The sequence below is a fragment of the Haliotis rufescens genome, unplaced genomic scaffold, assembly GCF_023055435.1.
Source record: "Haliotis rufescens isolate VD_foot unplaced genomic scaffold, xgHalRufe1.0.p SCAF_22, whole genome shotgun sequence".
In the NCBI taxonomy this organism is placed as follows: Eukaryota; Metazoa; Mollusca; class Gastropoda; order Lepetellida; family Haliotidae; genus Haliotis; species Haliotis rufescens.
The window spans coordinates 8,241,817-8,265,594 of NW_025963913.1; the positions used below are offsets into that span (position 1 = coordinate 8,241,817).

At 43.1% G+C, this 23,778-nt stretch overlaps 1 protein-coding gene across 2 annotated transcripts in view; it reads right to left on the reverse strand.

Annotated features, from left to right (window-relative positions):
* The window catches only part of LOC124116969, a 223,396-nt gene that overhangs the window by 62,655 nt on the left and 136,963 nt on the right, over positions 1-23,778 (reverse strand). For both annotated transcript variants that reach the window (XM_046478630.2, XM_048401480.1), the window contains exons 24-32: positions 17,312-17,493; positions 16,867-17,061; positions 13,999-14,122; positions 13,518-13,631; positions 11,964-12,073; positions 11,472-11,644; positions 11,142-11,355; positions 8,624-8,773; positions 949-1,098 (exon numbers count right to left, since the gene is read on the reverse strand). In XM_046478630.2, the coding sequence (XP_046334586.1) occupies positions 949-1,098; positions 8,624-8,773; positions 11,142-11,355; positions 11,472-11,644; positions 11,964-12,073; positions 13,518-13,631; positions 13,999-14,122; positions 16,867-17,061; positions 17,312-17,493 (1,412 nt within the window). The remainder of the gene's footprint in view (positions 1-948; positions 1,099-8,623; positions 8,774-11,141; positions 11,356-11,471; positions 11,645-11,963; positions 12,074-13,517; positions 13,632-13,998; positions 14,123-16,866; positions 17,062-17,311; positions 17,494-23,778) is intronic.

Here is a 23,778-nt window from a genome sequence, read left to right on the forward strand (position 1 = left end):
CATCACTACAGATGACAGGCACATAACATCACTACAGATGACAGGCACATAACATCACTACAGATGACAGACACATGACATCACTACAGATGACAGGCACATAACATCACTACAATGACAGACATGACATCACTACAGATGACAGACACATAACATTACTACAGATGACAGACATGACATCATTACAGATGACAGGCACATAACATCACTACAGATGAAAGACAAGACATCACTACAGATGACAGACATAACATCACTACAGATTACAGACATGAGATCACTACAGATGACAGACACATGACATCACTACAGGTGACAGACACATGACATCACTACAGATGACAGGCACATAACATCACTACAGGTGACAGACACATGACACTACTACAATGACAGACATGACATCACTTCAGATTACAGACATGAGATCACTACAGATGACAGACATGACATCACTACAGATTACAGACATGAGATCACTACAGATGACAGACACATGACATCACTACAGGTGACAGACACATGACATCACAACAGATGACACACATGACATCACTATAGATGACAGACATGAGATCACTACAGATGACAGGCACATTACATCACTACAGATGACAGACACATAACATCACTACAGATGACAGACACATAACATCACTACAGATGACAGACACATGACATCACTACAGATTACAGACACATAACATCACTACAGATGACAGACGCATGACATCACTACAGATGACAGACATGACATCACTACAGATGACAGACACATGACATCACTACAGATGACAGACATGACATCACTACAGATGACAGGCAAATTACATCACTACAGATGACAGACACATAACATCACTACAGATGACAGACACATGACATCACTACAGATGACAGACACATAACATCACTACAGATGACAGACACATAACTCATCACACCCACCTGTTTCTGGACACGGGCTAAGATGTGGCTCATGTCTTGCCCCTGGTGATGTTGTAGGTCTGCCAGAAGGGTTATTACATGGTCACAGTGCACAACTTCTCCGGCCTTGTCTTGTCGATTCTTCAACTCTATGATATAGCACATTGCTTCCTGTAATCACAATAGAATAATTCTTGTTTCAAGAAGAGTCATAGATAGTGGTAATATTGAAAAGGGAGAAATATGACACATTCATTGCAATCAGAATTGAGCATATGTCGGGATGAAAATTACATCAACCACATGTAAATAATTTCATTCACTTAATGCAATATTTGTTTGATAAAGAGAGACATTTCTGTGTGCTTAGTACTAGGCCCTGAATGGTTACCCAATATGAGTTGAGTATGATAACTACTCTAGTACTCAGAGACTTATCTCCCTTGTTCAGTTTAATTATCTCCCTTTCTGAGCACCTGTGCCAGACCTCTCTTTGAGAGGCATTTAGAAGTTGGAGTACTAAGTAAGGATAAGCTATAGCTATATGGATGAACAACTTCTTCATAAGAATTAGGAGTGACGTTTCGGTGTAGGTTCCAACACCGTTATCAAGACTTGTTAGAACCTACACCTGTTCATCCATATATATCTCATCCTTACTCATATCTCACAGTAACAAATATATTTTGACAAAGATGATATTGATGAGACAGTTACTTGTACATAAGCCAAGGGTGTAACTTACCCACATCGAAAGGGTAAAGTATGTGCAAGTAATGTCTGCTTAAAGAATATAAGCACTGGGAAGTGGACAGAATGGTGACATCACTGCCATAAATCCCCTATTTTGGCTGTCATCACACTTTAGAAGCTCAAGATTTTCAATATACGATCCCTTCACTGTCAACTATCCATAAACAGTTGTACAGGGAAAAGTATCCTGCTGCCCACTGCTCTTGCTCATGATCAAAGCACGAAACCAACAAACAGCACCCCAGATGCAGATAGCAGGGGAGGTGGGTGTGATTACTCCACAGCACCTCAGATGCAGATAGCAGGGGAGGTGGGTGTGATTACTCCACAGCACCCCAGATGCAGATAGCAGGGGAGGTGGGTGTGATTACTCCACAGCACCCCAGATGCAGATAGCAGGGGAGGTGGTCGTGATTACTCCACAGCACCCCAGATGCAGATAGCAGGGGAGGTGGGTGTGATTACTCCACAGCACCCCAGATGCAGATAGCAGGGGAGTTGGGTGTGATTACTCCACAGCACCCCAGATGCAGATAGCAGGGGAGGTGGGTGTGATTACTCCTCAGCACCCCAGATGCAGATAGCAGGGGAGGTGGGTGTGATTACTCCACAGCACCCCAGATGCAGATAGCAGTGGAGGTGGTCGTGATTACTCCACAGCACCCCAGATGCAGATAGCAGGGGAGGTGGAGGTGATTACTCCACAGCACCCCAGATGCAGATAGCAGGGGAGTTGGGTGTGATTACTCCACAGCACCCCAGATGCAGATAGCAGGGGAGGTGGGTGTGATTACTCCTCAGCACCCCAGATGCAGATAGCAGGGGAGGTGGGTGTGATTACTCCTCAGCACCCCAGATGCAGATAGCAGGGGAGTTGGGTGTGATTACTCCACAGCACCTCAGATGCAGATAGCAGGGGAGGTGGGTGTGATTACTCCACAGCACCCCAGATGCAGATAGAAGGGGAGGCGTGATTAATCCTGGTATAAATTTCATTAAGTATTGGCACAGCACATTTTCCAATTAAAACTGCTCAAAAGCACTTTCTTGTGGCAGATCGTCCCATAGCAATAGGCCAGCAAGTTGAAATTGCTTATCATCATGTTTTGGTACCACTTGCAGATGTTTATCTTTTGATCAGAGACAACATGCTGGTTTTTAGAGTAAGTAGTTTAATCTGCACTTTTGGATTCAGGGAGAACGAGGTGAGGTTATGAGGATTTTGTGCAGATGACCAATAGCTCTGTTTAGTCATTGGTCAGTTTCAAGAAAAGTATGTGCTGTGAAAAGGATAGGTCATAACACCAATTCCTGTGGTACTCCAAACTTCCGCTGCAGTTTTTCTGATATATTTCTACTAAGGTTGATCACTTGGTATCGGCAGTCTTGATAGGACCTGAACCATTCCAGAGCATATCCTGTAATTCCAAGGTAATATTGCAGCGTGTTCAGCAGGATGTGGTGATATGTTGTGTCAAAAGCTGCTGATAGGTCAAGGAGTATCAGAATCGCTACACTGTCAGTGTCTACTGCATGGAGCTGATTGTTCTGGACTCTGACCAATGCATTTTCTGTACTGTGGTTTGTTTTATAAGCAGATAGGATGATGTCCTCCAGTTTGTTGGTTTGCACATGATGTTTTAGCTGGATTGCAACTACTCATTCGAAAGGAATGGTAGATTGACACTGGTCTGTAGTTTTTCAGTACATTAGAGTCCAAATTTGGCTTCTTAAGAAGGGGAGTGATAAATGCTTCCTTCAGTTGATGTGGAACGTTAGTAGTAATTTATCCTGACACTTCTTAGGCATCGGGTTTGTGTGACATCACTTCCAGTTCTGATGACACCACTTCCAGTTCCAATGTCACTTTGGTGAATCTTATGTGGTTCCAGCCATTAACCTATGATCTGCCCTACTCACAGAAGACAGTTATGATCCAATGGTTAACCTACCTTTCAAAGCTGAGGCTGCTAGAAAGTCCTCAGCTCCCCCCTTTTCACAAGGAGAGGGACTACCCCCTGAGCCGCCACCCACTACAGGCCCTAGGAAATACAGTTTGTTTAAATCAGGTTGGTAACCACTCAAATTGAAATCAGAGATTTCCACTGGCAACTAGAGACAGCTTGTTCTATCGGAACTGAGCTCTATGACTCTAGGCTTGTTGATTAGGCTCTGATCTAATGAGCTGTAAATGCACCCAATATTTGAGTTGAAAGATCTGTGTGTTGGTAACTTTGTGTAATTGTGTTCTTTAGCCATCCTGCGACTTTGGCCTTAGTTGTGTCCCCTATGTTAGGGTCAGTCTTACAAGATATGAAAAGTCGTCTTCTGTGTCTTCTGTGATGCTCTATTGCTACCAGATAAAACCTGGGTGCCCACACGGGGCATAGGAGTCATTCAGGATGATCCACAGGTTTACTTAGATCAGGTACGGAATAATGTCTATGTCCCAGTGTCCTAGAATCACTATGAATTCTAGTAGAGATACAATCCTCTGCGTGAGTGAGTCCAGAAAGGTCTTGTGCATGAATCTCCAACACTCAAGCTGCTGTAGAAATAGCTAGAAGGAAGGCTGTCTTTCTGGATACCTGAAGCAGGGATGCCAAAGTAAATGGTTCTAACATATTCCAGGAATATTTCATCAGTCTGGGTGATTTCCTAAAGTCAAATCATCATGCTGAAGCACTGAGGCTGAGGCTGATCTAAATATTCCTATATGGTGCCATGACAAAACATATTATCCAACCAGAGATGGAGTAAAAAGTTTCATCATTTCCCAACCCTCTTTTTCTTTGCCTTTTATAGAACTTGTCCCATCTGTTATGGTAAAGGGCGGATGACATTGGGAAGCGTGAAGCCGGAAGCCTGCATCTTGTATGTGACAGTTTTCAAGCATGAAGACTGTGGAGGCTGCTGTACATTATGTCCAGTCTAGGCTGATCGTGAAGCTCAGGTAGTTTGAGTGGTTCTTCCATGAAAAGCGCAAACAGTCCGGAAAATCATGGCCTGCCTGGCCAAATAAGGGCTATGAGAATGATTATGCAATACGTGTCCTCCAGCTTCCTCAAGACTCTGTCTGGGAGAGACCATGGAGGAACACATAGGCAGACATCCCTTTCAAGCTCGGTCACGGAGAGACCATGGAGGAACACATAGGCAGACATCCCTTTCATGCTCAGTCTAGGAGAGACCATGGAGGAACACATAGGCAGACATCCCTTTCAAGCTTGGTCAAGGAGAGACCATGGAGGAACACATAGGCAGACATCCCTTTCAAGCTTGGTCAAGGAGAGACCATGGAGGAACACATTGGCAGACATCCCTTTCAAGCTTGGTCAAGGAGAGACCATGGAGGAACACATAGGCAGACATCCCTTTCAAGCTCAGTCAAGGAGAGACCATGGAGGAGGTTCCCCCTTGTCTGTGGTATATGCTACCACTGTTGTATTGTCTGTAGCCACCAGGATTGAAGATCAAAAGTTAAAAGTTGCTTCCATGTCTCGAGGGCATGGCAGATTGCCCTCATCTTGAGGCAAATGCTAGGATGATCCTTCTATTGAGATTTTCAGCTACCCTGAACTGGAAGGCCATCCATGTGTGCTCCCAATGCTGACCTGGAGATGTCTGTAAATAGGTAATGTTTGGGCACTGGTAAGACTAGAGGAATTCAGATCCATCATCAGGTTTGGCGGGAAGTGGGCCGGAATGTCCAATTTTGGTAAATTCGCCCATGATTGGAGAGGTCGTAACTTTAGTCATCTCCTTAATGTTCGATCTTGCAGAGATGTCAAGTTCCCAAACACAACATCCACCAATGAAGTGACTTGCGTGGGTGATCCCTTACTTCCGTGATCATGCGCAGGGTCTTTAGATATTTATCATTTCGGAGTACATAAGATTCCCTTGGCCACGGATGAACTAGGAAACCCAGATGCGACAGCAGTTGGATTAGAAACATATTCTCCAGGAGCTGATTCCTGTCCTGACCTGCTGATAGGAAGTTGCCGTGTAGTCAAACTAGAGGGTTACGCGCAAACCTGATGATCAGGGCTGGGATGTGTGTGAACAGCCAACGAGCTATCGCATGCCAAGTGGAAGGACTTGAATAAATGTGTAGAGTTAAGCATCCTGGAGATCCAAACTGATCAACCAGTCTCCCATCCTGAAAGCGGTTCACAGTTTCCTTGCAGATTTCATCTGGAACTTGGATGGGCAAACTAGAAATTCCTTGTTGAGATTTTTTAGGTTTATAATCATACGCCTGTCCATCATATTTTGCTTTGGTAATAAAATGACTGTGAATAAAAGCCCTTAGTGAAGTCTGTGTTCTTTAATTCCCATACAGCTCTCTTGTCTAATAACGTCCGTATGGCTAAGTCTGCAGCCGCTAACTTGGTCCCTTCTAGATGAAATTGTTGGTCCTTAATATGCTTCCAGTTTTTTGCGTATGACACAAGACATCCACCTACTGGTCCTCTAATTAATGTAGCCTGTAAGCCAGATCTATAGGGTTTGATTCAAGATGCACGGTGTCTAGACAGTCAGAGTCAGCAATCACCTCTTCCCATAGTGCCGGTCCGCAAAATGCCCCAAACTATCCCTTGTTTCAATGCAGAGAGGGTGTGCAGACCTATACTTTCACCTACTTGTGTGGAAGGATTCATTTCCCAATTGGATAAAATTCATCTTGACAGAATCCTGAAAGGCATGATATCTGTCTGACTCTCTACGTCTCTTGGACTGGAAAGTTGAACTGTCAGCGTTCACTGCCAAGTTGATGGTGGATTGCTGGAACCTATCCATGGTGTCTTGGCGTAATTCTCCAGGACCTTATGTAGCTCCTCCTTAAAGAAGAGTTGTGTCATGATTTGTTCAACAGTCTATCCCCTGCGAGTGAGAGGCGTATCCCTTAGGATGTCTTCCTTAGATTTATGAAAAGGTGGTATGACGTGGCCATGGACCCGTTGATGTATGCTCCAATCCTGGTCCTATTTTGATCCTGGTCAGATGAAAAGACATCTTGGTACTGGGAGACCTTACTGACTTGGAGTAATCTTCAACAGACGGAGGTCTGGAAAGGGGAAATTGTTCTTCTGGTAGATGCGCCTTTTTATCTGAGGTACAGGCAATGTATCACTTGCTTTGTATAACTTGGCCTCAGGAGGCTATGAGGTCCATAACATGGGCGGATACAGAGGGGGGGGTGCGGGGGTGCGCACCCCCCCTTTTTATTTCGAAAAAAATCTTTATTTCTGTATAAATTACCACCAAAGACAATATATAGATCTTAACTGTGCACCCCCCCCCTTTTAAAAAAAGCTGTATCCGCCCATGCATAAGCCAAAGTCAATGGAAAATGACCACCAGCATACACAAGCATCTGAGGTGCAGTTTGTTCCTCTATTTTAGGTTACAGATCCGGCATAAGATGACAAATTTCCTCACACAGTTCGACAAAGGAATAACTGGGGTCACAGTTGTCCCTAGGTGATGATTCGCTTTTAAGGACTCAGATGCACTATGACCTGTCATTCCTGTCCCCCAGGTGGTATCCAGACAGGTAATAATCTGGCTGGTCCCCGGGCAGTCCATGGTGCACTGGAGTCCATCGATCCATGACACGCCTCACATGCCAATCAGCTGGACAACAGTGTCTTGGTGACGCTGCATTTTAGTTTTTGATGAGTTTGGGAAGCCGTGGTTCAGGGCTACTGGGGCGGTCGGGTAGCCTAGTGGTTAAAGCGTTCGCTCATCACGCCGAAGACCCGGTTTCAATTCCCGAAATTGGTACAATGTGTGAAGCCAATTTCTGGTGTGCCCCGCCGTGATATTGCTTGAATATTGCTAAAAGCGGCGTAAAGCCATGCTCACTCACTCAGGGCTACTGATTAGTTTGAGTGGAGACCATGCTGGTCACTCGGCCAATCCTACATCAGTGATGTCAAAATCTTCACAGGGACCCAAGGCCAGCAGTCTCTCCACCCAAATTCTTCCTTCTGAGATGGTGGTCAGACGTCTCTCAATCAAGGCCTGCATATCTTTCTGCCTCCTCTTCATTAGCTGCTCAGATACACTGAAAGGGATTGTCAGGATGGATTCTGATTGGATACTTTTCGGAGTAACAGGTTGTGCAGTCAGTGACTTCTCCATAGAGTGGATGCATTTCTCTGCATATTCTTTAGAAACCAACTAAAATCCTCACTAGTTTTCATCACTGCCTGCTTCTTCCTTGCCTTCTTCCAGGTGCCAGCCACCTTGGCAAACAAATCCAGAGAGAGGGAGGCGCGCTGGGAGCATCAAGCTTCAACACAACACAGCGAATCTCCGCACCTATTCTTCCCACACTCTCTGCAAGCAGTAGGCAACTATGGAGAAGGAGACACCATTCTGTCCCATAACATGTCACCTCTAACCAAACCCAGAAATTAATCAACTGAATATAACATAATAAGTATCTAGTAACGTTAAACTGAAGATATAGATTAACTACAATGTCACAACTACCAAAGTGTGTTAGACAAAAACTCAGAAAAAATTCAGATGTTGACTCTATAACACACAGGAAAGAACTGAGGTTTTCCAACTTGCGCATAGGATACTATGTCCTGCAAAACTGTTATGGATCGTTTAGTGAGTGAGTGAGTTGGGTTTAATGAATCCTGGTTCTCCCCTATTGTTTCGAGCTTTGTCAGCACAATACCCATGCTAGTGGGTTTCACCAAAGTGGTAAAAATCTGAGACTTGCGTTATTTCAGGCTTTCCTTCCACATTAAGCAGACACACTGTGACACAACTGTAATACTGTTAAAAGCAGCATGAAACCAAACTTACTCACTCACTCACTCACATGACCAGTTGAGGTATACCATTATGGCACTAGATCCACTATATCGTCATCACATGTCAATGTCAACAGCCAAAACAACCAACTGTGTGACTGTACCTGAAATATTGCTGTCTGCTCTTGTGGAGGCTTTGTATGAGACTTGCGCCAGCCTTCTCTAAACCCTTGTAGAACATCCAGCCTGTCCTTCAGGTCTTCTGTGCTACTGTTGACTGGTGTTTCTCCTCCACAGGATGTATCATCTGCACACTGCAGGAACACAATCTTCTGTCATGATTTTGTCAACTCATTTATCTTTTCACTGATCTGTATGTCATATGAGTAAATATAAGATAGCTACCTGATAATCACAGAGAACAATGAAGAACGAAGCATGTTTTTTTTCACGATAAAACATTGTTTTATCATGACGTCATTTCTGTGCCTTCTTGATTTATTCTTCCTGCAGTTTATTTCTTACTTACATAGAAATTCCTCTCAATATTATAAAAATATATAAGATAGCAACTCCATAAATCGCAAAGAACAATGAAGAATGAAGCGTGGTTTATTTCACCCTAAATCATTGTTCTATCAGGACGTCATTTCTGGAGATTTGAACATGCGCTCACAACTTGATGTCATAAAATTGGACACCGTTATTTTTGAGAGGAAAGTGTCCTCTTTTTTGCATCCAAAAGCGGGAGAGATTTGACAATTGGTATTGTGAGAAAAGGTACAGATAATCGACATAAAAATTCTGAGAATATCACAATATAAATATAACACCAAACTTAACCTCCCTGTTCATAAAATGTTCATTGCCGAGTTGGGATTGTATTCACGGAGAGCTTGCACATTTTATTAACATCCTTTAAGAGGCTGTACATAATGTTGATATCTCATATAAGAAATAAACGACATGTGGTCATTGTTTATCTAACAATAAAACACTACAGGGAGAATAACCCATGAGGGGGCACAGTATTTTTATTGCACCCTCTAATGGTTTATTCTCCTTGCAGTGTTTTATTGCACCCCTCATGGATTATTCTCCCTGTAGTGTTTTTATTGCACCCCCTCATGGTTTATTCTCCCTGTAGTGTTTTATTGCACCCCCTCATGGTTTATTCTCCCTGCAGTGATTGTATTACAGCTCTCATGGTTTATTCTCCCTGTAGTGTTTTATTGCACAGCCTCATGGTTTATTCTCCCTGCAGTGTCTTATTGCACCCCCTCATGGTTTATTCTCCCTGTAGTGTTTTATTGCACCCCTCGTGGTTTATTCTCCCTGCAGTGATTTTATTACACCTCTCATGGTTTATTCTCCCTGCAGTATTTCATTGCACCCTCTCATGGTTTATTCTCCCTGCAGTATTTCATTGCACCCTCACATGGTTTATTCTCCCTGCAGTATTTCATTGCGCCCTCTCCTGGTTTATTCTCCCTGCAGTATTTCATTGCGCCCTCTCATGGTTTATTCTCCCTGCAGTGTTTCATTGTGCTCTCTCATGGTTTATTCTCCCTGTAGTGTTTTATTGCACCCTCTCATGGTTTATTCTCCCTGCAGTGATTTTATTACACCTCTCATGGTTTATTCTCCCTGCAGTATTTCATTGCGCCCTCTCATGGTTTATTCTCCCTGCAGTGTTTCATTGTGCTCTCTCATGGTTTATTCTCCCTGTAGTGTTTTATTGCACCCTCTCATGGTTTATTCTCCCTGCAGTGATTTTATTACACCTCTCATGGTTTATTCTCCCTGCAGTATTTCATTGCACCCTCTCATGGTTTATTCTCCCTGCAGTATTTCATTGCACCCTCACATGGTTTATTCTCCCTGCAGTATTTCATTGCGCCCTCTCCTGGTTTATTCTCCCTGCAGTATTTCATTGCGCCCTCTCATGGTTTATTCTCCCTGCAGTGTTTCATTGTGCTCTCTCATGGTTTATTCTCCCTGTAGTGTTTTATTGCACCCTCTCATGGTTTATTCTCCCTGCAGTGATTTTATTACACCTCTCATGGTTTATTCTCCCTGCAGTATTTCATTGCGCCCTCTCATGGTTTATTCTCCCTGCAGTATTTCATTGCGCCCTCTCATGGTTTATTCTCCCTGCAGTATTTCATTGCACCTCTCATGGTTTATTCTTCCTGCAGTATTTCATTGCGCCCTCTCATGGTTTATTCTCCCTGCAGTTTTTCATTGCACCCTCTCATGGTTTATTCTCCCTGCAGTATTTCATTGCACCCTCTCATGGTTTATTATCCCTGTAGTGTTTTATTGCACCCTCTCATGGTTTATTCTCCCTGCAGTATTTCATTGCACCCTCTCATGGTTTATTCTCCCTGCAGTATTTCATTGCGCCCTCTCATGGTTTATTCTCCCTGCAGTATTTCATTGCGCCCTCTCATGGTTTATTCTCCCTGCAGTATTTCATTGCACCCTCTCATGGTTTATTCTCCCTGCAGTATTTCATTGCGCCCTCTCATGGTTTATTCTCCCTGCAGTATTTTTAATGCACTCTCTCATGGTCTATTTTCCCTCCAGTGTATTATTATACCCCCAGAACTGGTACTTTACAAAGAGGTAAGCTAAATGCATTCACAAAAGTAAATTGTAGTTTGAGTTGCTGGTGTGTACCTGAATGAAAACAGCCCTCTCTGCTTGGTGCTTCTTGTCAACAACCTCCATCAACATCATCATCAGGTCATTGTCCATCACTGTGTCCACATCCACATCAACACTATCTACATGCTGAGCAGAACCAGCGGCCCGCCGGCGTCTTGCTGCTTCCAGACGGTCGTGAGCCAGTCTCTCCTGTCGTGCACGTTCCTCGCTCTTGTGAGACTCAACTCTGTAAGAAAGAATATACGAAGTGTAATTGATTCTACTAATCAGCTTATCATACACAACAAATACATTTGCTATGACCATCACTCTGACGCATAACACTGTCTCCCAGCTACTCACTTCTCGCCTTGCTCCTCCACAAGACCCAACATGAGAGCAGCCGAATCAAAGTTCTCCTCCTGGCGTACCCTGCGTTGCTCCAGTCGGAGACGGGCAAGGGCAGCCTGGCGCTCTCGCTCTTTTTCCATGTCATCTCCAGATTGGAGCAGCTGCTTGAGTAGGGAAGCTTTCTCCTGGAATATCCCAACAACAAGAAAGTGTCCTAAAAAACTTGATATATATGGAGAATGGTTGATTGTGACAGGTTCAAATCTCAATTATGTAATGATGAAAACATCAACCTGAATTTGAGATTGAATAGTAACTGATATATATGGAGAATGGTTGATTGTGACAGGTTCAAATCTCAATTATGTAATGATGAAAACATCAACCTGAATTTGAGATTGAATAGTAACTGGTTTAAAGTGTAATGAATATAGTTCTCTCTAGCTGTATTTTTATTCCATTGATCCTCCACTCTTTGCGATGTCGCCCTATCTTTGTGCTTACCTCTTCAATCCTTTGTTCCATCTGCTGCAAGATATTTTTCTGTTTGTCGTCTGTCTCTTCTCTCCTGATGTCGTCCTGTTCCAGCTGGTCACACTCATCAGTGCTGAGGCCTGCCCAACAAGTGCCAACAATTACACCACCAGGAAACTGGTAGTTGCAGTACAAATAGTGTCTATAAACACATAACAGGAGGTTTTGATGCCGGGAGAGTTTGTGCAGAAAGAAAACACACAGATGTTGCTTCAGTTACATGTACCCTGCAATGAGATTTGTCAATCCTGGGTCATCTCGAGCAACACTGGACTCCACCGGAGACTGAATCTGATATAGATAGTAGTGAAGTCTTGAAGTGTTCCCTATGTGATGTGCATACACCAGCGAAGCTGATCTGCCATCTTGAAGTGTTCACTATGTGACGTGGATACACCAGCAAGGCAGATCTGCCATCTTGAAGTGTTCACTATGTGACGTGGATACACCAGCAAAATTAAGGCCGATCTGCCATCTTGAAGTGTTCACTATGTGACGTGGATACACCAGCAAGGCCGATCTGCCATCTTGAAGTGTTCACTATGTGACGTGGATACACCAGCAAGGCCGATCTGCCATCTTGAAGTGTTCACTATGTGACGTGCATACACCAGCAAGGCCGATCTGCCATCTTCCAGTGTGACATGTGTGATTTAAACATGAAACTTTTGAAGGCTGCTTCGAACTGGTCACCATTAGAAATGCATACTGACACCAGAGACCAATACCAGTGATGCTGATCTCATGGGTACTGACAGAGCAACCAATATGCAAGACATCAAATATGTTTTCATGTTCAGTGCACATGTTATGATAATGAAACTGTATGAATGGATATTGGTATGCTCAATCAATGTACATGGTGGTGATTCAAGTCCAAGAGTGACTAACTCAAAGCTGCCACATGGTCACATCCAGCTCATACTCTAATATGAATATTCTACCAACCTGTGAATATCTCACTGACTTTGGCCCTAGCATGTGTCATGTCTACAAGTTTGAAAGCCACCTCTCACACAGGTAAAACAAACACACATGACTTGGATTTGGAATGTTATTAGGCCCACGGAGGGGTGTAAGTCCAGGGCACCATTCCACAAAGCGATCTTAGCGTTACGACTATCGTAATCCAGTGTTAAAGTATGGGACTTACGATATCCTTAGCGCTAAGATGGCTTTGTGGAATGGGGCTGAACCACATCCATTGTCATTTACACCAGAATATGTATATGCCATTACACAGAACGGAATGCCCAATACAACAAAGGAGAGCATTAATTGGCAGCAAGTGGCGAGTTAGCATAGCAGTAGCTGAAAACTTTCAAATGTTTGTTATGTGTGACTTGTTCACACAAATATACAGGAAAAATAGTATGCCCTGTCCATATATATCAAAGAAGGAGTTACTTGCCTTGAAATGTAATAAAAACAGATTGTTCAATCAGTCTCATATTATTAAACAGCCCAACAGACACACAGAACACGTGGACAGTGATGCTGTAGTCCTCCTCCAACTCCACTCACCCTCCGCAAGACGCTGCTTCCTTTTCTCCAGCCTCTCTCTCATCCTCCGCTCCTGTTCATCACGACGCTCACCCATCAGACTCCGCAAAGTCTCCTTATGTTTCTGCAAGTCCCCTACAAAATAACATTTGTTACATAAGAAAATATGCTATACATTAACATGCTCCAAACTTTGAATACAAACAGTTCACTGACTTATCAATATATTCTACAATGTCAAATAACATGCAAAAGAAAGTGAGGATGCCCAATTAATTGTCATCAGCAAGACTCAAAGCAGAATTTAGAAGGAAGATAAAGGGGATCAATCCTGGTAACGTTTGAAGTTCCCCTCTACAAGCTAAGCACATTGTAGGGTTCGGTCAATGGAGGCAAGTTAAACTGAGAAAAGTCACAGATACTTGAAGGAAGTATAGTGATATTAATGTAAAAATCACAATGTGTGATTGAATTATATTTACATATAAAATCCTAAACTGACCAAGTAGAGCCGCAGCTTCATCCACTAGTCCCTGCTTCCTCAACTGTCTCTGTTTGAGTTTCAGTTCCATCAGTCTCCTTTGTCTCTCCTTCTCACTCAGTCTAAGCCAGTTAGCTTCTCCTAGCTGTGAAGAGTTTAAATAACCTGTCTCTCATATAGGCAAAAACTGTTAAATATATTTCGGTTGGTCTAAGCAAGATCAAGAAATGACAAACCAAAAGTGAAGTTTACCTAAAAAAAGTATGGAGTGAGTGAGTGAGTTGGTGTGTCAGCTTGACGCAGGAGGAAAGTCTGTAGTGATGCAGGTCTTAGACGTTTAACACTTTGGTGAAACTCACGAGCAGGGGTTCGGTACTGACAAACCTAGAACCATAATCAGGGCAATCTAAGATTTGAACCCATGATCATAGATTTCTGGCATGCTCAAGGGAAGCAACTCAGCAAATAGCAGCACCTCAGACGACTGGGCCGTGCCCCTTTTGTGTTTTGAGCATTTGAAACTGACCTTTCATAATTCAAAAAAATTGTACATCATAAATTTAAAACATCTATGAAACACAGAAGGTGTGTCTCCAAGCCACCATGACAAGATAAATGCTAAGGATGATATGATGTGGTCAGTCTAATTAAGGTTTGAAGGTGAGATTTCATTCTCACAATCTCATACCATCACTGACCCCACTGATGAGTTCCATCTGTAGACACAATCTCAAAACCATCACTCACCTCACTGATTAGATCCATCTGTAGACACAATCTCATACCGACACTCACCACACTGATGAGTTCCATCTGTAGACACAATCTCATACCATCACTCACCTCACTGATTAGATCCATCTGTAGACACAATCTAATACCATCACTCACCCCACTGATTAGATCCATCTGTAGACACAATCTCATTCCATCACTCACCTCACTGATGAGTTTCATCTGTAGACACAATCTCATACCATCACTCACCCCACTGATTAGATCCATCTGTAGACATAATCTCATACCATCACTCACCTCACTGATTAGATCCATCTGTAGACACAATCTCATTCCATCACTCACCTCACTGATGAGTTTCATCTGTAGACACAATCTCATACCGACACTCACCCCACTGATGAGTTCCATCTGTAGACACAATCTCATACCATCACTCACCTCACTGATTAGATCCATCTGTAGACACAATCTCATACCGACACTCACCACACTGATAAGTTCCATCTGTAGACACAATCTCATACCATCACTCACCTCACTGATGACATCCATCTGTAGACACAATCTCAAAACCATCACTCACCTCACTGATTAGATCCATCTGTAGACACAATCTCATACCATCACTCACCTCACTGATTAGATCCATCTGTAGACACAATCTCATACCATCACTCACCTCACTGATTAGATCCATCTGTAGACACAATCTCATACCGACACTCACCACACTGATAAGTTCCATCTGTAGACACAATCTCATACCATCACTCACCTCACTGATGACATCCATCTGTAGACACAATCTCAAAACCATCACTCACCTCACTGATTAGATCCATCTGTAGACACAATCTCAAAACCATCACTCACCCCACTGATTAGATCCATCTGTAGACACAATCGCATACCATCACTCACCTCACTGATTAGATCCATCTGTAGACACAATCTCATACCATCACTCACCCCACTGATTAGATCCATCTGTAGACACAATCTCATACCATCACTCACCTCACTGATTGATCCATCTGTAGACCCAATCTCATACCATCACTGATAAGATCCATCTGTAGACCCAATCTCATACCATCACTCACCACACTGAGATCCATCTGTAAACCCAATCTCATACCATCACTCACCACACTTATGAGTTCCATCTGTAGACACAATCTCATACCGACACTCACCCCACTGATGAGTTCCATCTGTAGACACAATCTCATACCATCACTCACCTCACTGATTAGATCCATCTGTAGACACAATCGCATACCATCACTCACCTCACTGATGACATCCATCTGTAGACACAATCTCAAAACCATCACTCACCTCACTGATTAGATCCATCTGTAGACACAATCTAATACCATCACTCACCCCACTGATTAGATCCATCTGTAGACACAATCGCATACCATCACTCACCACACTGATGAGTTCCATCTGTAGACACAATCGCATACCATCACTCACCTCACTGATGAGTTCCATCTGTAGACACAATCGCATACCATCACTCACCTCACTGATGAGTTCCATCTGTAGACACAATCTCATACCGACACTCACCACACTGATGAGTTCCATCTGTAGACACAATCTCATACCATCACTCACCACACTGATGAGATCCATCTGTAGACACAATCGCATACCATCACTCACCTCACTGATGAGTTCCATCTGTAGACACAATGGCATACCATCACTCACCTCACTGATTAGATCCATCTGTAGACACAATCTCATACCGACACTCACCTCACTGATGAGTTCCATCTGTAGACACAATGGCATACCATCACTCACCTCACTGATGAGATCCATCTGTAGACACAATCTCATACCATCACTCACCTCACTGATGAGTTCCATCTGTAGACACAATGGCATACCATCACTCACCTCACTGATGAGTTCCATCTGTAGACACAATCTCATACCGACACTCACCACACTGATGAGTTCCATCTGTAGACACAATCTCATACCATCACTCACCACACTGATTAGATCCATCTGTAGACACAATCTCATACCATCACTCACCCCACTGATTAGATCCATCTGTAGACACAATCTCATACCATCACTGATAAGATCCATCTGTAGACACAATCTCATACCATCACTCACCTCACTGATTAGTGCTTCCATCAGCAGTTTATCATTTAATGCATCATATTTTTCATCCACAGCTTGGATAATATCCTGGTCAGTGAGTAGATGCTCTGAGTCTGAAGCAAATACTACAGCTGCTATGTTGGCACATCGCCCTCCATTGCCCAGGTCCTTCAGCTCCTGGAGCATCTGCAGTTGTTCATCTGGACTCTAATTAACATACAGACATGAACAGTCAGTGCAACCAAGCTGAACCATTCTCACTAAAAATGGACAAAAATACTAACTTTGAGGTTTAGCAAAAGAAACAAAATTTATAAAACTCTGGAAATATTAAGGTCATTAAGAGGAAGAACTTGCTATGATGCACCCTACTGACATACACTGGAAGCAACATGATTGTGAAGGTTTACAAGCAGTTGTGGCTCTAAAGTGTACAACATGTGGTGACTGTATGTACCAAACATCCCATTGACACAAGATACGACTCTGCATCCTTGTTCTGCTGCAGGAGAAGGTCGGCCATGAGAGAGATGGAGGCACTGCTATCAGTCTGGCTGTCTTTAGGTAGCTGTGCTCGGCGACATTCCTGTTTGATCACTGTGGCTTGTTGCAGGATTCTCCGATGTCCTGGCAGGTCATCTACACCAACAGCATGGTCAGTACATGTGATCATTATACATACTGTAAATCGGGAAATTAATGCATCTCCAAATTAATATGACTGCTTACCCCTAGCCAAAAATGCGACTCAATATCAATGCGACTCCCCCACCCCATCCCCAGTGGAATGATACATATCCTCACCTTAATCCAATCAAACACAAATAGCACTGCTTATTAGCACTGAGTAAAGCAATTCCGTAATAACAATAAACAGTGTTTTCCTAAAAACAACACACAGTTTATATGTTTACACTGTTGACTGGCATTAAGGAAGTTCAAAGGCAATAAAATAATTGAACCAACAACAGTTCACTGATTGGTATGAGGAGAAGGTGTCAACAAACTTGACATGAGTGGGTAGAACTCTTGACGCAAGCAGTGATAACTTACCGTGTGCCCATTGTGTAATTCCAATTATTTGAATGACATTGGTATATACTTGTTACAACTGCTGCTCAATGAACCATGTTTGTGTTTATATTCAAGTTGGTATTTCCCCCATCCAAAGTGTGCAGTGAGGCCGTCTTATTGTTGATAGTCATTTGGAGACACAAATGTAGAGTCCATGTTGAGAGAACTATATAATGTAGAGTCCATGTTGGGAGACCTATGTACTGTAGAGTCCATGTTTGAAGACCTATGTACTGTAGAGTCCATGTTTGGAGACCTATGTACTGGAGAGTCCATGTTTGGAGACCTATGTACTGTAGAGTCCATGTTGGGAGAACTATATACTGTAGAGTCCATGTTGTGAGACCTATGTACTGTAGAGTCCATGTTTGGAGACCTATGTACTGTGGAGTCCATGTTGGGAGAAATATATACTGTAGAGTCCATGTTGGGAGAAATATATACTGTAGAGTCCATGTTTGGAGACCTATGTACTGTAGAGTCCATGTTGGGAGAACTATGTACTGTAGAGTCCATGTTGGGAGAACTATGTACTGTAGAGTCCATGTTTGGAGACCTATGTTCTGTAGAGTCCATGTTTGGAGACCTATGTACTGTGGAGTCCATGTTTGAAGACCTATGTACTGTAGAGTCCATGTTTGGAGACCTATGTACTGGAGAGTCCATGTTTGGAGACCTATGTACTGTAGAGTCCATGTTGGGAGAACTATATACTGTAGAGTCCATGTTGTGAGACCTATGTACTGTAGAGTCCATGTTTGGAGACCTATGTACTGTAGAGTCCATGTTGGGAGACCTATGTACTATAGTGCCATGTTGGGAGAACTATGTACTGTAGAGTCCATGTTGGGAGACCTATGTACTGTAGAGTCCATGTTGGGAGAACTATATACTGTAGAGTCCATGTTTGGAGAACTATTTACTGTAGAGTCCACGTTTGGAGACCTATGTACTGTAGAGTCCATGTTGGGAGACCTATGTACTGTAGAGTCCATGTTGGGAGAACTATGTACTGTAGAGTCCATGTTTGGAGACCTATGTACTGTAGAGTCCATGTTGGGAGACCTATGTACTATAGTGCCATGTTGGGAGAACTATGTACTGTAGAGTCCATGTTGGGAGACCTATGTACTGTAGAGTCCATGTTGGGAGAACTATATACTGTAGAGTCCATGTTTGGAGACCTATTTACTGTAGAGTCCACGTTTGGAGACCTATGTACTGTAGAGTCATTGTTGGGAGACTCATGTACTGTAGAATCCATGTTGGGAGACCCATGTACTGTAAAGTCCATGTTGGGAGAACTATGTACTATAGTGCCATGTTGGGAGACCCATGCACTGTAGAGTCCATGTCGGGGGACCTCTGTTCTGTCGGGTCCATGTTGGGGGAACTATGTTCTGTCGGGTCCATCATGGGAGAACTATGTACTGCAGAGTCCATGTTTGGGGAACTATGTACTGTAGAGTTCATGTTGGGAGACCTACTTACTGTGGAGTCCATGTTTGAAGACCTATGTACTGTAGAGTCCATGTTTGGAGACCTATGTACTGTAGAGTCCATGTTGGGAGAACTATGAACTGTAGAGTCCATGTTTGGAGACCTATGTACTGTAGAGTCCATGTTGGGGGAACTATGTACTTTAGAGTCCATGTTGGGAGAACTATATACTGTAGAGTCCATGTTTGGAGACCTATGTACTGTAGAGTCCATGTTGGGAGAACTATGAACTGTAGAGTCCATGTTTGGAGACCTATGTACTGTAGAATCATTGTTGGGAGACTCATGTACTGTAGAGTCCATGTTTTGAGCCCTATATACTGTAGAGTCCATGTTGGGAGAACTATGTATTGTAGAGTCCATGTTGGGAGACCCATGTACTGAAGAGTCCATGTTGGAAAAACTAAATACTGTAATTCCATGTTGGGAGAACTATGTATTGTAGAGTCCATGTTGGGAGACCCATGTACTGTAGTGCGATGTTGGGAGAACTATATACTATAGATTCCATGTTGGGAGACCATGTTGGGAGACCCATGTACTGTAGAGTCCATGGGGGAGACCCAAGTACTGTAGAGTCCATGTTGGGAGAACTATGTACTATAGATTCCATGTTGGGAGACCATGTTGGGAGACCCATGTACTGTAGAGTCCATGGGGGAGACCCAAGTACTGTAGAGTCCATGTTGGGAGAACTATGTACTATAGATTCCATGTTGGGAGACCATGTTTGGAGACCCACGTACAGTAGAGTCAATGTTGGGGGAACTATGTTCTGTCGGGTCCCTCATGGGAGAACTATGTACTGCAGAGTCCATGTTGGGAGACCCATGTACTGTAGAGTCATTGTTGGGAGACTCATTTACTGTAGAGTCCATGTTGGGAGACCTATGTACTGTAAAGTTCATGTTGGGAGAACTATGTGCTATAGTGCCATGTTGGGAGACCTATGTACTGTTGGGGGAACTATGTTCTGTCGGGTCCATCATGGGAGAACTATGTACTGTAGTGTCCATGTTGGGAGACCTATGTACTGTAGAGTCCATGTTGGGAGACCTATGTACTGTAGAGTCCGTGTTGGGAGACCATGTTGGGAGACCCATGTACTGTAGTGCGATGTTGGGAGAACTATATACTATAGATTCCATGTTGGGAGACCATGTTGGGAGACCCATGTACTGTAGAGTCCATGGAGGAGACCCAAGTACTGTAGAGTCCATGTTGGGAGAACTATGTACTATAGATTCCATGTTGGGAGACCATGTTGGGATACCCATGTACTGTGGAGTCCATGGGGGAGACCCAAGTACTGTAGAGTCCATTTTGGGAGAACTATGTACCGTATTTTCTTGAGTATAGTGCGCACCCATGTATAATGCGCACCCCCCTCTAGCGGGTTCAATATTTTGGAAAAAAAGAAATTTGAATATTATGCGCAGAAATCTTTTACACCGTACCCTTTCAGCGAAGTCCGGCAAACGAACGGGTGCTGAAAACTTCGTCAGTACAAATTCGAAATTTGAGATAAAAAATCACCAGACATGTTTATTTACCGTTTAAATAGTATTTATTGTTCTGCTAGGCATTGTTTTATATTTGGGGATTAAGATTACCTTGCGTATTTTCTCGTAAACTAAGCTGGAAACAGCAATCAGCTGTACACACGCTTTCTTGGAATCGACCGGTGATTCGGTCAAGACATACCCAATGATATAACTTTATAAGATTTTTAATGCAAGGATCGGCAACAATTGTATCTGAAACTATTTTATTTATCAGGAATAATATATTCCATTATTTTCTTAATTATATGCAACCTTTAATAAACATATTTAAAATAATAATAACCCTAAGCGAAGCAGCTGATCGCTATTCCCGGGTATTATTTTTTACATGGAACATGTCTGACCAGTCACCGTCAAGGCTCACGCGCACATGATCACGTGATCGCGAGAATTTCATGTTGACATAGAATCGTCAAACAAAAACAAATATGACTTTTAACGAGTCAAAGTATGTCATTTATGATATATGTGTCCATTCTCTGTCAACTAAAGTTTGTCAAGGCGTCAATAGCGGTATTCTGACCGTGGTTGCTGTTAATAACGGTGAGTTGTGCGATCTTCCGATCGCTTCACACACGATTTCGCCGAAATTAATAAAAACAATATTAAAAGGAATTTTGAATAAACTTAATGAAATAAGTTACAAACATAAGTCCAGATATACAAAGAACACTTTTTATAGCCAGACAGTGTAATTACATAATTATTTTGCGTACTTCAGTATGGATTTGTTGACATGGTATTTCCGGTGTTTCGTGCTCACGGTAATGTTTTTCCATGGGGGAAAAAAACATCCAAACTCATAATTCGTGTATAATGCGCACCCCCTTCTACACAGCTGTGCTTTTTCGTAGAGTCAATGTTGGGGGAACTATGTTCTGTCGGGTCCCTCATGGGAGAACTATGTACTGTAGAGTCGATGTTGGGAGAACTATGTACTGTAGAGTCCATGTTGGGAGAACTATGTACTGTAGAGTCCATGTTGGGAGACCTATGTACTGTAGAGTCCATGTTGGGAGAGTGTGAGTGAGTGAGTTAAGATTTAACGTCACATCGGCAGTATTTCAGCCATATCGTGACAATCATGTTGGGAGAACTATATACTGTAGAGTCCATGTTGGGAGAACTATGTACTGTAGAGTCCATGTTGGGAGAACTATGTACTGTTGAGTCCATGTTGGAAGAACTATGTACTGTTGAGTCCATGTTGGGAGAACTATGTACTGTAGAGTCCATGTTGGGAGAACTAGGTACTGTAGAGTCCATGTTGGGAGACCCATGTACTGTAAAGTCTATGTTGGGAGAACTATGTACTATAGTGCCATGTTGGGAGACCTATGTACTGTTGGGGGAACTATGTTCTGTCGGGTCCATCATGGGAGAACTATGTACTGTAGAGTTGATGTTCGGAGAACTATGTACTGTAGAGTCCATGTTGGGAGACCTATGTACTGTAGAGTCCATGTTGGGAGACCCATGTACTGTAGAGTCCATGTTGGGAGAACTAGGTACTGTAGAGTCCATGTTGGGAGACCCATGTACTGTAGAGTCCATGTTGGGAGAACTAGGTACTGTAGAGTCCATGTTGGGAGACCTATATACTGTACAGTCCATGTTGGGAGAACTATGTACTATAGAGTCTATGTTGGGAGACCCATGTACTGTAGTGCGATGTTGGGAAAACTATGTACTATAGATTCCATGTTGGGAGACCATGTTGGGATACCCATGTACTGTAGAGTCCATGGGGGAGACCCAAGTACTGTAGAGTCCATGTTGGGAGAACTATGTACTATAGATTCCATGTTGGGAGACCATGTTGGGATACCCATGTACTGTAGAGTCCATGGGGGAGACCCAAGTACTGTAGATTCCATGTTGGGAGACCCATGTACTGTAGTGCGATGTTGGGAGAACTATATACTATAGATTCCATGTTGGGAGACCATGTTGGGAGACCCATGTACTGTAGAGTCCATGGGGGAGAACCAAGTACTGTAGAGTCCATGTTGGGAGAACTATGTACTATAGATTCCATGTTGGGAGACCATGTTGGGATACCCATGTACTGTAGAGTCCATGGGGGAGACCCAAGTACTGTAGAGTCCATGTTGGGAGAACTATGAACTATAGATTCCATGTTGGGAGACCATGTTGGAAGACCCACGTACAGTAGAGTCAATGTTGGGGGAACTATGTTCTGTCGGGTCCCTCATGGAAGAACTATGTACTGTAGAGTCCATGTTGGGAGAACTATGTACTGTAGAGTCCATGTTGGTAGAACTATGTACTGTAGAGTCCATGTTGGGAGAACTATGTACTGTAGAGTCCATGTTGGGAGAACTATGTACTGTAGAGTCCATGTTGGGAGAACTATGTACTGTAGAGTCCATGTTGGGAGAACTATGTACTGTAGAGTCCATGTTGGGAGACCTATGTACTGTAGAGTCCATCATTGGAGAACTATGTACTGTAGAGTCCATGTTTGGAGACCTATGTACTGTAGAGTCCATGTTGGGAGAACTATATACTGTAGAGTCAATGTTGGGAGAACTATGTACTGTAGAGTCCATGTTGGGAGACCTATGTACTGTTGAGTCCATGTTGGGAGAACTAGGTACTGTAGAGTCCATGTTGGGAGAACTTTGTTCTGTAGAGTCCATGTTGGGAGACCCATGTACTGTAAAGTCCATGTTGGGAGACCTATGTACTGTTGAGTCCATGTTGGGAGAACTATGTTCTGTAGAGTCCATGTTGGGAGACCCATGTACTGTAAAGTCCATGT